Raw genomic sequence first — 17,532 nt, forward strand, 5'->3', positions numbered from 1 at the left:
ATCTTTAGGTCAATAGGTCAGGTGAGTGATACAGGGCCTTCATGGCCCTCTTGTTATATGAAACCCAAACAAACTTAATATGGCTTATTGTCTGTAGAAGTTCTTGGATTGTTGGAATTATTATCAAGGGGAAATACTCTTGTACAGATTTGTCTTCTAGGGACAGTAGTTAGCTTTCTTGTTTTTCTACTAGAACAGGAAGTATCATATTATCTCCCTTTCATTCAATGTCATTCCTGCAAATTCTATTAGAAAAATAAAAACTTAAAATCTTGAGCAATCTGAAATAAAAACTTAAAATCTTGAGCAATCTGACCTTTCACAAAGATGCCTGGGAGAGGGAAAGGTGGAGAAAGAAAGAGAAAAGCTCAGCAGGCAGCTTCATCAGAACCAAAACTGCAAAAGGGCGATGATGTTCTGGAGAGAGTGAATGTTCTGGACTTGTCCAAGGAAGGACACAATCAGAAGGGTAACATTATTGATTTTGAGCAGCTAATATCTGAATCCTTGTCTTTACCAATAAATGGAATTCTAACACGATCTACAGCAATTGGTATATAAACATATAGTGAAATCGCCTAAACATGAATCTACGATAAAATATGGTTGACTGTCAGGGCTCTCGCGAGTGGGCGACTTGAGCGAAATAGGCGCTTTGGAACTTCAAACTTCGCTCAAAACTAACCTCAAAGCAAAATGCAAGTCGCCCGATTTTCTTTGATATCCGCATTCGCTAATTACCGCCACCCGGACTGTTAACCTTTGCACGGTGTCAAAATGAGTGTTGAATACACGGAGACACACGCCGAAAGCATAATTTAAGCTCCGCCTACTTCAGGTACTTGCGAGATATTCCCGAGAAGCGTGAAAGCTAATCAAATTATCCGATACACCAGAGTCGGTTGTGTTTAGCCAATTAGCACCGCGGTTACGTCTTTGACACTTTGGGTTTAATTGTCAACATGTTCGAGTGCAAAAAAAAATGTTTTTATAAAGAAATTGCTGATTAACCATGCGGTTAGATTAACAGCATTGGCTTGAATTTTGAAAAAGACTTTTTTTCAGAATTTTGCAATGAAACAATAACCACTGTAAGGGCAATGACCTAACTAAAAAAATGAATGGTCACTTCAATGTTTTTTATTTAGAAACAAGAAAATTACAGCCACCTTTTGTATCACTCAACAGCATTGCGATAGGAAAAGTCTTCCCACTTCTCTCTAAAGTCTCCCCACTTCTCCCTAAATCAGCTGGAGGGAGAAGTGACTTCTCCCAAAAAATTGGACCTAGCTAGACCCCTGGTTGTTACATTTCACCTACTATGATTGTGGCATAAGAGATTCTACTTCAGTTTCATTACATACAAATTATTTCAGGGCCAAACAGTTGAAAACAGCATCTCAAAAACATAAATATGATAAAATGTCATACTGAGTTATGTGTAGGACCGTAAAACACGTTTCGATCTCTACAAGTGAATTCAATTAGCTTTAAGTTACAGCGGTGACGCCATAAATGTATGACATAAAGAATGACGTCATAATGATGTGACGTCATATAAAGTTAAGTTCGTAACTTGTAACACAGGGTCAACTCGCTTAATTTGATGATTCTCTTCATAATTAGTTTGCGGGCTGTTAGATTACTAAATTATAAATACTTCTCAAAATTCTGATATAAAGAAACAAATATCTATACGTTCCATTGGCTATGCAACTCTTTCTAACCATAGGGGGTAAATTGTAACAGCATATGACCCGAATGACGTATTACACTGAAAATGTAGTACTGTAAAATGTGAATTATTTGCGTTGTTAGAATCGAAACAATAAATATGTTCCAATAATTTTATCTATTAATAAAACATGGGCAGTTGTTTGGATGCGAATAATTAAATCACTCGTGCTACGCACTCGTGATTTAATTATTACGCATCCAAACTCCTGCCCATATTTTATTAACTGATAAAATATAGGAACAGATTTATTATTTCTTAAATAACAGTATAGAACCAAAACCTGTTAAAAACATTGAGAAAAGTTTCAGTTTTGATACAGATCAGCCTGAAATTGAAAGGTATGGCAGGGATGAATTGGGTTGTCATGTTCCTGAGTCTATTAAAACAAAAATAAAACAACTTGAATATATAAATATGGCTGTTCTTCTCAAAGGAAATGTAGAGCTTAGTGAAATGAATGCTGGTGCTATGTTATATGTTGAATGTGGAAATATTGTTAAAAGGCCAAAGGTATCTACAGAGAAAGTTAACTCAAATGAGAAATGGTCTGATGCATTTCTTATATACAGTAGCATTTATCGAAGTGCCCATCCAGATCAAACACAAGACATACTTCACTAAATGTATGTTATTTGTGAAGAAGCTTACAAGTACAGTGGAACATTCTGGAGAACATATGATGAACAATTCCATCTGAGACAGGCAATTCAGTTTACACCTTGGTCATCTATTAATTCTGATCTTTGGTTGAGGTGTTTTTCTGGTGCCTCTAGAGGTCAGGGTAGCACTGGTTTTGCCACAAATAGTCAAACCAAGCCTAGTCAGTCAATGCCGCCACCATGTATTGATTTTAACAAGGGCTACTGTATTGATTTTAACAAGGGCTACTGAAAATGAGTAAATTGTCATTATCCGCTCATTTGCTCCACATGCTACAACACTCAGCATGGTTGATGGCTGTGCAAAGCCAATAATGTCAATGGTCAAAATGATCAAAACCGTCATTCAAACTCGTTTCGGGGTTCCTTTTGAGGTTCCCAAGCAAGACCCATCTGGAGAGGCCAGGCAAGGGGGTCTGCTAGAGGCCAGTGCTTCTACTAATCCAACCCTATTAAATTTAGCACCATCTCCGATACATATTAATCAGCTTGAAAAAGAATCTGTAGACTATGATCCTGAAGAGGCAAATTTCCTCTTACATAGTTTTACACAAGGGTTTTCCTTGCAGTATGAAGGCCCTAGACAAGCATCAGAATCAAAAAACTTAAAATCTGCTTTAAATTCACCAGAAATTATCAAAGAAGAAATTTAAAAAGAAGTTGAATTACAGAGAGTTGCAGGCTCTTTCAACCATAGACCATTCCCTACTCTGAGGGTGTCGCCAATAGGCCTCGTCCCTAAGAAGTCAAATGACCTTTGGAGTAGTAAAAAGGAATATATAGGTTAATCCATTACTTGTCATATCCAAAAAGTCAATCATACGATTACATAGATCCAAGTAAATGTTCTGTGCAATACACAGGATTTGACTCTGCCATTCACATGGTTCAAGATTTCGGCAAAAACTGCCAACTGTTTAAAATCCATATAAAAAGTGCCAGTAGCATGTGCAGACTTTGATCAGTTGGGATTTAAATTTGAAGACCTGTGCTACTTGGACAAATGTTTACCATTTGGCTGCTCAATTAGTTGCAACATATTTAACAGATTTGCTGATTTTCTAGAATTTTTGGTAAAGCAAAAAGCTGAAATCTGATGCACTATCTGGATGACTTTCTAGGTGGTGGGTGGCATAACACTAATCAGTGTAAGATATTAATGCAAACTTTCTCTGACTGCATAAAGCAGCACAGTGTCCCATTGGCTGAGGAGAAAACAGAAGGTCCAACAATGGTCATGTTTTTTGGGGCTGGAACTTTACTCAAGGGAGATGGTTGTACATTTACCAATGTCAAAAATCCAAGAAATAAGTACCCTGGACACAATCTTGCATAAGGAGAAGTGCACTTTAAAAGAAATGCAAAGCTTGATAGGTGTACTTAATTTTGCATGTAGGGCCATACTCTGGGCGACCATTTTGCAGACGTTTAATAAATTCTGTTTGTGGCTTGACCAAGCCCTATCACCATTTAAGAATCAAGAAAGGGATGAGAAAGGACATGTTAATGTGGAAGACATTTTTTGAAAGGTCCAATGGCATAAAAGTGTTTCATGACAGATTTTAGTCTAATAATAAAGATGTTCAGCTTTTTACAGATAGTGCCGGAGGACAAGGTGTTGGTTTTGGTATTTATTTTGCAGGAAAATGGGCCTGTGAGAAATGGCCAAACTCTTGGCATGCAAAAGGGTATGCGGAGACATTAAATACAAATACAAATTCAGAGAGCGGAGACATTAATTACAAATTTGTAGAGCGGAGACTTACATTAATTATAACATACAAATTCATAATTGATTCTAATTAAGTATTGAGCTGAGACACACGCAATTTTGTTGGCTTTAAACATGGCACTGGTCCCTGACAGCCCGGGGTTTTCTGTCTCTTGACTCTTCTTCCTTATGACAATTATTCCTTATAATTGATGATCAAAGGAAGAAACTTTCATTGTCATTGGGACCAAATTATGCTACACTTATTTATAATGTGTAACACTGTATCATGAAATATGTACTGATTTTGTATGTATTGATTTTGTATTAACAAGGTATTTTGTGCAAATAACACATGGAACCTTCATTGAGTTACTTATTGCTTATACATGTAGTTAAAGTTTTGTAGGAATGGCATTGGCAATTTTGGCTTCAGTCTTGAAATAATAAATTTAGCACATAAACAGCATTTAAAAAATTGCTAGTGGGGAAAAAAAGTTAAATTTGATCCCTGTGTAACATTTGAAAGTTCGAAGTTTACAACAAGTTTAAGTTTTTAGCTATTCTACCCACCCTGGCATCGGCGTCACACCTTGGTTAAAGTTTTGCATGCAAGTACATACAGCTATCATTTAAAGGCATATAGCTTTGAAACTTATTTTTTCTTTTTCTAGGTCAATTACCAACCTCGCTTGGTCAAGTTCCATAACTCTGACATGTATTTTGAGCAAATTATGCCCCTTTAGACTTAGAAAATTCTGGTTAAAGTTTTGAGTGCAAGTTGCTATCTGCAGAACAAATGCAGATATTAAATTGAAACTTCACATGTACCTTCGGGGTTATAAAACTAGTTGATTGCATCAAGTCCTATAACTTTGATATACATTTTGGTCAAATTATGTCCCCTTTTGAACTTAAAACTTCTGGTTAAATTTTTGCATGCAAGTTACTATCTCCAAAACTAATGATACTTGATTGAAACTCTATAGATACTTTAACATTTAGGGTAACATTTTCCTGCTTCTGGGACAATAATTCGAATAGTCGAGCATTGGCTGTCTTACGGACAGTCTTGTTAAATCTCGATACTTGTAGAGCATGTAATATCAATTAACCATTGTTCATTAAAAATTGGCAGATTTGTATCAGAATTTCTGAGTTATTTTCGACCTTATATTAATTTTTACTTTCCATTTAATTGTAGTATGCATGCTCAAATGAACCCTAATTGTTGGGCATCGGTACAGAATTGTGACCGTTTCAATGTAGGTTTCTGAAACCATGTGTGATAGTATAAAAACTCCTAGGATTTCCTTAACTGAGACTAGGTTGGCATGTGTACGGTCTACTTCAAAGGTCAGACAGAAAATATGATGAGGCAATAAAGTGCTACAGAAATGCTCTGAAGTGGGACAAGGTAATATTTTTATTATTTTTTTTAAAAAGAAGAAAAAACAACAAAAACCCATTTATTATTTCCACACTTTATGGTTTGTTAAGTACAGTACTCTACAGATTTTTTCTGGAATGAAAAGGATTAATGAGTGTATGTATTCTTTATATTCTTCAAAGTCTTTACAGGATGTTAGACTTCGTGGTACAGAAAACATGATTCCCTATTAACATTGAATGCATATGATGAACACTAATGGATCCTTCGTACTGTGTACAAGGTGTGGTAGTACTCACCCATCTAAACCTTGTCACACAGACTGAAGAGTATTGTTAGCTGATGCAATATCATATGCAAATACTTCATGTAAATAGTGACCCATAGGTTGCAGTAGTACTCAGAAAATATATGGCATCTGTGTTCAAAATTTAAGAAATATTGTAAAAAGAAAATGGACTGCAAATGAAATGTTTCGCTTAGGTCAAGATATGAATATTGATAAAGAATGTTATAAGTAATCACTAGAAAGAAGGATGTGGAAATCCAGACTTTTGTGGAACCCGCCACTTAGCTCAGTAGGGAGAGCACAGATCCACGTATTGCATGGACGTGAGTTTGGTCGTCAGGCAAAGATATATTCTCCATGATTATTTGATATTAATAGGCATTGTATCAGGAGTCATCTTGTTCTCCACCTCTTAATCATGTTGAGAAGTTGGCATTTGCTTCTGAAGAAGATGTTAGTACTGGTATAGAATCCAGGAACACTGGTTAGGTTAACTGCCCTAGTAGCATGACTGAAAAACACAGCTAATCCCAAAACAAAAAACAAACAAACTTCTGTGACAGTACAGATACATGATGTTTTGCAGATGATGAATATAAATGGATCCTTCTTACTATATACAAGGGGGAGTACTCACCTATATAAACCTTGTCATATAGACTGAAGATATTTTTCTATACTGATGCAAAATTGATTTTATTGAAATTGATGTCATCATATATGGGATTCTTACATTGGTACCTTTTGCATTACTGTGACAGCATTTCCTTTTAATGGGGATGGGGGTCTTAATTTTTGAGGATTTTATGTCTATTCACGAAATTTAATGTTATCCCTGTTTCTTTTATCTTTAAAATTAGAATTTGTTGTTTTTTAATTTCAACAGAACAGTATCCCCACGAAAAGTCTAAAACTTTGTCCATGAAATTTGACAATATTTCAATATGTATATGTAATGTTGTTGATGATGAAATGTATATATGTTACAGGACAACTTACAGATCCTGCGAGACTTGTCCTTGCTGCAGATACAGATGAGAGATCTAGAAGGTTACAAGGTAAACTCGTTATTCTTACAAAACTTCGCAATTTTTGTTTTTACATGAAAAGTATCAACTGTTGCTAATGGAAAGGAAACTGAGAAACACAAATCTGTAGAAATATATACATGTGTTCAAGATTTTTACAATGAGTAATTGTTCTTTCTAAGAATAGTAAAGTAGATGCTTACTAATAATGTCTGGTGTCTCCAGTATTTGTTAAAAGTAAGGATCAGACTGGAGTGAGAGGTAATTACAAGCAGTTACCTTCATGTTTAAGTAAATTTATTTCAATAGTACATATGCAGGTAGTAAATTTCTAGAACGGAAATAGCTATGATATATATGAAATCAAATTGTCATAGCTGCCTTTACTTCAGGAAACACGTTACCAGCTGCTAGTTCTACGTCCAGGACAGCGAGCATCATGGATAGGTTATGCTATGGCTTTCCATTTGCTGAAAGAGTATGATATGGCACTGAAAATCATTGAGGCATTTAGGAATACACAAACGGTAAATATTGCTGTAATATAATGATATATATTTAGCTTCACAACTGACACAATTCCAGTTGTTTATGTTGATGTCTTCCTGGCTTTGCTTTCTTATTTTTAACTATATAATAAAAGTAGGTTTTAGAGGGATCTCGTGCAGTGTCGACAGAATAAGCAAAGGAAAAAAAATTGTAATTAGCACAAAGTTGGCAGGTGGGATTATTGAAGAAGAAAAAAACAGCAGTAGTATTCTGGCATTTTTCATCACAGTACTTAACCTATGCATTCCATGCAACAATGCACATGATGAACACTAATGGATCCTTCGTACTGTGTACAAGGTGTGGTAGTACTCACCCATCTAAACCTTGTCTCGCAGACTGAAGAGTATTGTTAGCTGATGTGTATTTGTACATGAGGATTTGGCAGTAGTGATTCTTACAAATAATCTATGGTGTAGAATTTGGGTTTTTATTTTGCACTAAAAACATAACTTGCTTTTAATGTTTAATTTAAAAGATATATAAATTTACTTTATATGGTTTTCAATATTTTGATAAATGAGAGTTTTTATCACTAGACCAAGTATACACTGTCTGGAAAAAAAATTAACTTACAATATATATATATATTTTTTAGCCAAAAGCATTTGATTATGAACATGGGGAGCTGTTGTTGTACCAGAATCTTGTGATTAGAGAGAAGGGAAATATGCAAGAAGCATTGGACCACCTTGATAAATATGATAGTCAAATAGTAGACAGACTTACAGTGCAAGAAACCAAAGGTTAGTGGTATGGCATTACTTGGAAAAACCTTCAAAACATTTTGGAGAAATACTTTCAGAGAGAAAAAGATTGGCAGTTTTGGAGTCTGAGACTAGGAAACACTTTGCTGTGTCGCACTGAAATAAATTCCACAGCTGGCAAGCACTCTCAAAGCATTTAATACATTTACACCTTACATTGTGAAAATAAAGTTTTGCTTTGCTTAATGAGCAGATAAAGACGGGTGATTGTTTCAGTAAAACAGATAGAAATTTTGTAAACTTTTACCAACCAAACTCATGTAAACGTAGAAGCCATATCATGCAATCTCTGGTCTTTTTGAGATTTTAGAAAGTTTTATGCTGCACAAAGGTCACTTGCTGATCAAACGTGGTAGGCGTAGTTACACTGGTAGGCAGTCAGCCCAATACAACATGCTGTTTTATTTTTATTTGTTCTATAGCTGAAGCAGCAATATATATTGGTTGAATTATTGACACTGACATATTATTTCTTTGTTTCTAATTACAGTGATATAATGAATTTGATATTTGTCATTCTGTAATTTTCTCCTTTTGTTGGTTTGAAGATCTGTCCCCAAAATACACTCACCTTTTATGACTGTGTCCCTAGTAAGTTACGGTAGACTTTGTTGAAATTTATATTTTGTTCAGCCAGTCTGTTTTAATCATTTGTTATGTGAGCCGTGCCATGAGAAAACCAACATAGTGGGTGTGCGACCAGCATGGATCCAGACCAGCCTGCGCATCCGCGCAGTCTGGTCAGGATCCATGCTGTTCGCTAACAGTTTCTCCAATTCCAATAGGCTTTAAAAGCGGACAGCATGGATCCTGACCAGACTGCGCGGATGCGCAGGCTGGTCTGGATCCATGCTGGTCGCAAACCCACTATGTTGGTTTTCTCATGGCGTGGCTCATGTGTTGTTAGCTGTTATACAATGCCTTAAAAAGTAGTACAGGAGAAAATGTAATGCAGTATACACAAGTCCTTTCTGAAAATGTATCTTTAGAAGTATTTATTGCTTTAGGGAACTTTGCTCCGTATGATGGAGGAAAAGTTAGAAATTTTCCATGTAGCAAAGCTTTTAGATATCTGTTGTTTTGTTACAGGGGAGATATATCTAATGATGGGTCGGAAGTCTGAGGCTGCTGTTATATATAAAGAACTTATCAACAGAAATCCAGAAAACTGGGCCTACTACAAGGGTCTGGAAGATTCCGTGCAACCAGGTAAGTCCTCGGAAAGTTTCCTATAAAAAATCACAGGGTAGAAGAACAACTATGTTACATGTTATATAGGCCATAATTTTACGAGTTAAATGGTTAATTCAAGTTCATTCATATACATGCATTATTTGAAGACACAGAAATCACTCAGAAATATAGATTAGAATTTGTTCATTGTTCAGCATCTAAAATGCAACATTTTGATATTTGATTAATAATGGCATATACACATGCAGTTTGACATTTTGATATTAGTATGAAGTTATTGAATGTTACTCTACAATTCATAGAACATTAAAAAAATATATATATTGTTCATAGAGACAGAAGAAGCTCGTTGGAAGCTGTATACGGATGCGGAGGAAAGATTTCCTAGAGCCTCAGCACCAAAAAGAATTCCACTTAACTTTACCACAGGTAACCCCTGTTATAGATAGATATACAGCTATATATACATAAAGCATTGAGATGCTACAGAAAGTACATTATAATCAGATTAAGCAAGCATGCTAAGCTCAATAGGGAGAGAGCAGATCTACTGATCGCTGGGTCTTGAGTTTCATCCTCGGATAACGTATTTGTTTTCCGTGTTGATTTGATAAAAGACGTGACTGAAATCATCTGCCTGCATCTCTGTTTCATGTGGGGAAGTTGGCAGTTACTTGCGAGAGAACAGGTTCGTACTGGTATAGAATCCAGGAACACAGGTAGGGCTAACTGCTTCATGGTTCGCACAGGTCCTTGAAAGTCCTTGAATTTGATCCTAAGTCCTTGAAAAGTCCTTGATTTTTTTCTTTCAAAAATCCCCTGAAAAAGTACTTGAATTTTGAAAAAAAAGGTAGAAAAGTCCTTAAATTTTGCTAAAAACGGGGGTGCAATCGTATTGTAGGGGAAAAATACAAAAAATAAATAATAAATAAGTCAAAACGAGCGAAAAAACGGTGTAAATAAAAATACATGCACACCCACGGAGGGAACGCTAGTTGAACACCGTTTCGGTACGGAAGTTAGATACGGAATAGCGATTTTCACAACGTTAAAATATTATGCGCAAGGTCATTGTAGCGTGACTTATCAACAACAACAATGAGTGGCCCAAAAATAAATGTAGTTTTCGCCAATAAATGGCTTACACAGGATGATTATTCATCGTGGTTAAGGAGTTTAAGTCAGACAAGCATAAGTGTATGTGATAAACTCATTGATGTCGGAACTATGGGAGAAAGTGCGTTGAAATCACCGCGAAAACAAGAAGTGAAGTCCCTTGAGGACAATTGAAAACTAGTCTTGAGAGCTTGAAAGACTTATAAGAAACATGTACTAAGTATGTATACAGGCAAATATAGCTCATAAAAGGTAATCCCATTGAAGATCTCATAAAGGTTAAGATATGCTATTGTAGCTTATGGAAAATAAAACTGGTCTGTAACTTTTCTTCTGTCATAATGCCTTATGAAGAGCCTAAATGGTTTTGTAATTTAAGATTTAAAGCGATTAAAATAGTCCTTGAAAATCCGTAAAAAGTCCTTAAAAAGTCCTTGAAAAGTCCTTGAATTTTTTTTGCCAAGTCCTGTATGAACCATGTGCTTGCCATTTCATAAATGAAGTAATGTTGAAAAATGGCATTAAACCCAAAACAAACAAATCACAATCAGATTTGCCCTGTTGCTAGTCATACATGAAATACATATAGAAAGATTTTAATTTAAGAAGTTAGGCATATTGTTGCAATTTTTCAGGTGATTTGTTCAAAAAACTGTTGGACAAGTATTTGCGGAATGGCTTCCATAAAGGAGTTCCACCATTGTTTATAACACTGAAATCTGTCTATACAGATCCAGCAAAGGTATTCTATTATACTTGTTTATATATTTATGCAAACAAAGAGGATTTCACATGTTTAAAAACTTAAGTAATTACTTGTATCCAGAACTGTCCTCAGTTCCAGAAATTGTATTTAAGTAGTGTATGCAGGCAGGGCTTGATTGGCCAATTTTATATCTGTTATTGATTCCTAATTGAAAATACTGAGGTTTTTTTTTTTTGAAATTCCAAATCTTACCATGCAAAAGTAAGTCTTCCTTTAGCTGTCAATCAGCCATTTTTCAAGCCGATAGTTGGCTCTTATTCCCCACAAATTATACATACTTGCACTGCGCCATTTATATTTGCCTATGTACAAAAGTGTTACTATTGTTTATGAAAACTCAGCAATGTCACACCCAAAATTGTAGTGGATTTGGGACAAACATTTATTTTGATACACAAATACGATGTCAGAGAAAGTGGAAAGCATTGATCATTTAGTTCAATGTCTTTATTTGAATCATGATTTATCCCAAAAATGAAGAATGCTTTAAAGTGTAAAATGTGAAGTTATGATTTGATTTTGAATAGAGGTTTTATCAGAGACACATGTATGCATAATGATGGAGTAATTTTTCGTAACAAAATTTCAGATACATGACAAAACTAACATTGGAGAATCGCAATTTGTTCTAGCACAAAATTTCTTTCCAGGTTACAGCAATTCAAGAAATCTGTTTAAGCTATGTAGAAAGCCTGAGAGAATATGAATTATTCAACAAATCCGGTAAGTTGATCATTTTAATGGACCGTCATGCTTATTATAGAAAAGTGAAAAAAATTAAAGCACTCGGACAGCTTGCAAGTCATTTAAGTTAAAAATGTTTTCTTGAATATTTACATAATGTTTGCTGTTAGTTAGAACTTGTTGAGTGTTACCATGGCGATTATTTATATTTCAGATGAAAATTGTGAGAAGGAACCACCAACAGCATTGTTATGGGTCTACTACTATCTTGCTCAACACTACGACTATATAGGCAATGCACAGCAAGCCTTGCACTATATAGACATGGCGATACAACACACTCCTTTACTTATTGAACTATATGTTCTTAAAGGTAAACTATTTAAGGTAAGACACATAACAGTATTGTTTAGTGAAAATGGTAGGATTTTAGAAGTGATGCCAGTCTAAATCATTAGGGAGACTGTCTAAATGTGTTTGATATCAAAGTAGTGCCATTTCAGTTGGGGAAAACGGTCACTTGTTGATCAAAGAAGGTGATAGAATTGACACAGTTTGCTGAAAAGTGTTTATCTAGCACTTTGGTATGTTGAAAGTTGCAGACAGTAATATTAATCTATTCACCATTTAAGAAGTATTACTGTTTCTAGATGACATTAATTTTAAACCGCTTACTGCTTATAATATTCGCCTGATGACGTGCTGCCTCAATTTTAATTGAAAACCATTTCTTTATCTTGAGTTTACAAGAAGATTTGGAATCTGGCAGGAGAGAGTGACTTTACTTATACGCCATAGCATCTCCACTTCAAATTTCATAGACTGGATCAGAATTCTGATTTTCTTTGTGTTCTTACTATTTCTAGTTTTATTCCAACATGTCTATTAGTATAATTTAAAATGATAATAAAAAATTATTTACAGCATGCGGGTGATATAGAAGAAGCTTACAGATTGATGGATGAGGCACAGTCTCTAGACACTGCAGATCGTTACATTAACTCAAAATGTGCCAAGTATATGCTGCGATCAAACCTCATACAAGAAGCAGCTGACATGTGTTCAAAGTTTACTAGGGTAAGTTGATAGACATGCAAGGGTGTAAAATTTCACACCTTTGTTCTTGTTGGAGAGATAAAATGAAGATTGGGAGAGCAAGAGAAATATTACCATTATTGTAAACTACTTTGTCTTAAATGCATAGAAAATATTTTTCAGAAATACACAAAAAATGGTAACAAAGTTTCATGAAAATTTCATTGGCTTTAATCACATGAATAACAGGTTATCATTAACTGCAGTGCCTGTAGACAATATCTATCATTACTTTTAGATGCAAGTATTGTATTAAGTACACTAACTTCAAAGGCCATTAGGTAAATTAAAATATTTCATGTGTGTATGTTTCTTATTTAAAAAAACATAATTGTATTTGTTAGGAAGGTGTGTCAGCAACAGATAACCTGAATGAGATGCAGTGTATGTGGTTCCAGACAGAATGTGCAGCAGCGTATCAACGACTAGGCAAGTGGGGCGAGGCCCTGAAAAAGTGCCATGAAATTGACAGGGTAAGTACATTTTATAACCGTTTTGTGAAATTATCTGTAAATATGCAGTTTGTATTCCATATAGCATAAGTGGGTTACATTTGTCAAAAAAAGTACAAATTACAGTTAAAACTAGATATCTCGAACTGGCTTGTCTCTAAATTCCGTCTATCTTGAAGACAGGTTTAAGTCAGAGCACTGGCATTTACATTACTGATGGTTACACCAAGGGATACGACTCTGTAATTACCATAAAAGAAAATATACTGATCTAACAAAGTGTAAATTTGTTCTTTGTGTTACATTATTTTCTGCCTCTTTTTCAGCATTTTACAGAGATTATAGAAGACCAGTTTGACTTCCACACGTACTGTATGAGAAAGATGACGTTACGAGCCTATGTAGGATTGTTACGATTAGAAGATGTTTTGCGTAGTCATCCTTTCTATTTTAAGGCAGCTAAAATTGCAATAGAGGTAAAGTTTTGTCTATAATTGACATTATACAGGCGCAACAAAGTTTAATTCATTCTTTTATTGAGCGAAGCATCACACCAAGTCAGTTTTAGGTCATATGGCAACTTTCAAGCTTTTGGTGGTGGAGAACAGTCAAAGATGCCCCCTCTGGGCATAGTTTCAGGCCTGGGCGGGCACCTGCATAGAACCACTGACCTTCCATAAGCTAGCCGGATGACTTCCTGTTATAAAAGAATTTTACTCCTCAAGCAAATTTTCAAACCAACAAATGTGAGCGGCAAGTGATTAGAAGTCAGCTACATTAACCACTCAGCCATGGAGGCCACTACAACAAAATCTTTAAGTAAGAAAAACTTAACACAGGCCCACATGCACATAACAATTAACGCTAAATCACAGCAATTAAGTGGGAAGATAGAATTTGTAAATAAATGGAATGTGCATATGAATTAACCTAGTAGCTGTTAATTCATGCAATGATTTATTGCCATTAATGATACACATGTTTTCTCATTACTTTTCAGATTTACCTGCATTTACATGATCATCCTCTGTCAGATAATGATAAAGATAATCTACTAGATGCAGGTATAACTTTTAATTCTTTGTTATAGTAATATTATAAGATAGAGACCTTTAGATGATCAGTTCAAGCTTCTCTTCACTATAAAGAGAAATACAAGCCACACTGTGAGAAAACCAACATAGTGCATTTGCGACCAGCATGGATCTGCACAGTCTGGTCAGGATCCATGCTGTTCACTTTCAAAGCCTACTGCAGTTAGAGAAACCGTTAGCGAACAGCATGGATCCTGACAGACTGCGCAGATGCACAGGTTGGTCTGAATCCATGCTGGTCGCAAATGCACTATGTTGGTTTTCTCATGGTGCGGCTCAATTACGTAGATTTAAGTTAAGATTTTCTTGTCAAAAGATCCATATGTTATAACAGACAGATGATTAGACTAGACTTACTGCAGTACTTACAAACAGAATTGTTCTTTCACAAGAAATGCAGCAGAATATTCTTTAAAATATCAGATGCTATCTCTTAGCATAGTTCAACAAGCAAAAAAATTAATGGAGAAGTTAAAAGAAAAATGTTAGTGTAATCTGTTTCATGTGTTTTGCATTGAAACAATGTAATCAAATCCTACAATACCTTTTATCTACTGCAGACAATCTAACGCCGAGTGAACTGAAAAAATTAAAGAACAAACAAAGGAAACAACAGAAGAAACTGGAGAAGGAGAAAGAAAAACAGAAAGAACAAGAGAAAAAAGACCATCCAAATAAGAAACAACAAGATCAGGACCAAGATGGACCTAAAGAGGAGGAGTTGGTGCCAGATAAACTCGCTAAAGTAAGAAAACTGCCATCCTTCATTAGCTTCTTCAGTTAGAGAAGTACAGTTACAGATTTAAGAACAAAAGTATATAGCAACATTTGTTACTTTCAGTGCCACAAAAAGAAATAGAACGGTTAAGTTAGGCCTAAATGTTTATGTTCTTGTTACCAATAATGGGTTTGGAACATTTGATGTTACACCTGTAGCATTGCTTAAAGTTAAACATACATTCATCCTAGTAAGAGATGGCCTTGCAGTTCAAAATAAAAAAAATTTCTCTTCTGCTCTGTAATCCTGTACTAGGATGGATATTCAAAAAATTTGGATACTTCATGGTAAAAAAGGTTACATCATATTTTTTTTGCGTTGCACACATTGTGTCAAGCTGAGACATTTTAGCATGATTGGCCTTAACTTGGTCCATTTTTGTCGAGCCCGCTTGCGGATGCGAAGACATAGTTGTCCAAATGGCTGTTCGGTGTATGTGTGTGCGTCCGTCCGTCCGGATTTGTTTGTCCGGACCATAACTTTGACATGCATGGAGCAATCTTGTTTATATTTGGCATGAATGTTAACCTCAGTGAGACGGAGTGTCATGCGCAAAACCCAGGTTCCTATCTCAAAGGGCAAGGTCACACTTATAGGGGTGGTTTTCAAAATAATGAAGCTTTTTCTTTTCTCTCACCTTACTTTAATTCAGTTTAGTTTTAGAATGCATTTTGGGGCAAATTATATCCAAATCAATGTAGTCAATAAATGTGTGCAATTTCAGCTTAATGAATCAAACAGTTTTAAAGTTATATTAAATTATATAGCTAATTTTGTCCCCTGTGCACCCAAAAAAGTGTGACATTTTACATGAAGTATAGTTTCAACTGTGGCTTACTTTTTAAAACCATGCTTTATTGTAACAGCTTTGGCTTTTTTGTGTAACTTAAACTCTGCACATTTAAATAAAATACTTCTTTTCATTACCTACATCTTATTGTTACCAATATTTCACATCTTGTGATGGAACCCCCTTCACAAAAAATAGTTAAAAAAATACTAAATTTAAATGTTGAACACTACAATTTCATAACCCTATTACTTTTCTAAAGTCTTAATGTTTTTCTAAGATCCTTATCCCTTCAGCTGTGAAGACACAGTATGATTTTTTTCTTTAATAAATCAACTTTCTCTCAGAAACTGCTGGATGTCTATACACCTAAAAATGTCCCCTGTGCATCTTTCAGTTGTTAAGTGTCAGATTTCTTATATTCTTTAAATAAAATGGGATTTTACTTTATTTTCCTTGAAAGGGAGTTACAACAGATACAAAAGCAGCATTCAACTTCACATATTACTGACTGTTAAACATCACAGAGCCAAAAGTGATGTCCCCTGTGCACCCTTTTTTGACATATATCAATTTTCATAGCATTACTGTAATTTGTGGTGGCAGTTCTATATTCTTAACAGTGTGAAAGCAAAATTTAGGCATTACTTGATAATTTAGCATTATATAAGAAACCCTGGACAATTTAAAATTCATTGTTTGCATTTTCTTCTGAAGTTGCCAATTTTCAAGTTTAAAGGTGGATACATCAATTTTATTGCTTCTTAAGCTCTTTAAATTTACCTAAATATCTAATGTTCACTAGTAAATATTGTGTAGTTAAAAGAATTTTACTTACCATGAACATATTCTATGAATAAATATTTTGATACAATTTGTCCCCTGTGCACCCTTTTTAGTAACATTATAAAGTATGTATGAATTTTACTATTCCATTTTATCATGCATGGCATTTTGTCATTTGTCTACTATGAATAAGCATTGCATGTAAACTAAATGATTTCAGTGTATTAGTTATGTATAAGTCACTTATTTTTCATTTAAAGCATTACATTCAGTTGAATTTTCATGTTTTGTAGTGAAAATTTTCAATTTGTAGTTATTTGTGGAGTAAATCAATTTTTTAATAGGATTTGTCTAAAGTTGATCACCATTAGTCTTTTATGAATAGAAAACTAATAATGGATGAATATTACACTGATCTTCAGTATGTGTCCCCTGTGCATCTGTACAATAACTCAATTTTGAGTTGACAATTCTAGAAATTAGAATTACTGGACATTCTTGAAAATTGGCATGTGGTTTATAAAACATGCAAAGTGAGAGAAAAAAAATAGGTTTAATAATTATATGTTAGTTATTTTGCACTTAGCAACAATTTTTCTAGGTAAAGTTTTATTTTCATGTCAGATTTGTGCCTAAATTGTGATTT

General features: G+C 34.8%; 1 protein-coding gene across 2 annotated transcripts in view; it reads left to right on the plus strand.

The window, feature by feature from the left end:
• LOC123556702 (N-alpha-acetyltransferase 15, NatA auxiliary subunit-like) overlaps nucleotides 1–17,532 on the plus strand; it is a 46,191-nt gene that overhangs the window by 11,057 nt on the left and 17,602 nt on the right. For both annotated transcript variants that reach the window (XR_006687515.2, XM_045347616.2), the window contains exons 4-17: nucleotides 5,437–5,525; nucleotides 6,777–6,845; nucleotides 7,208–7,342; nucleotides 7,963–8,110; nucleotides 9,221–9,340; nucleotides 9,659–9,754; nucleotides 11,077–11,183; nucleotides 11,858–11,930; nucleotides 12,106–12,278; nucleotides 12,816–12,968; nucleotides 13,331–13,459; nucleotides 13,765–13,914; nucleotides 14,439–14,502; nucleotides 15,093–15,277. Coding sequence is in view for 1 of the 2 variants with exons in the window: in XM_045347616.2 (XP_045203551.2) it covers nucleotides 5,437–5,525; nucleotides 6,777–6,845; nucleotides 7,208–7,342; nucleotides 7,963–8,110; nucleotides 9,221–9,340; nucleotides 9,659–9,754; nucleotides 11,077–11,183; nucleotides 11,858–11,930; nucleotides 12,106–12,278; nucleotides 12,816–12,968; nucleotides 13,331–13,459; nucleotides 13,765–13,914; nucleotides 14,439–14,502; nucleotides 15,093–15,277 (1,691 nt within the window). In the remaining variant the exon portion in view is untranslated. The remainder of the gene's footprint in view (nucleotides 1–5,436; nucleotides 5,526–6,776; nucleotides 6,846–7,207; nucleotides 7,343–7,962; nucleotides 8,111–9,220; nucleotides 9,341–9,658; nucleotides 9,755–11,076; nucleotides 11,184–11,857; nucleotides 11,931–12,105; nucleotides 12,279–12,815; nucleotides 12,969–13,330; nucleotides 13,460–13,764; nucleotides 13,915–14,438; nucleotides 14,503–15,092; nucleotides 15,278–17,532) is intronic.

Source organism: Mercenaria mercenaria, chromosome 5 (assembly GCF_021730395.1).
Source record: "Mercenaria mercenaria strain notata chromosome 5, MADL_Memer_1, whole genome shotgun sequence".
Classification (NCBI taxonomy): Eukaryota; Metazoa; Mollusca; class Bivalvia; order Venerida; family Veneridae; genus Mercenaria; species Mercenaria mercenaria.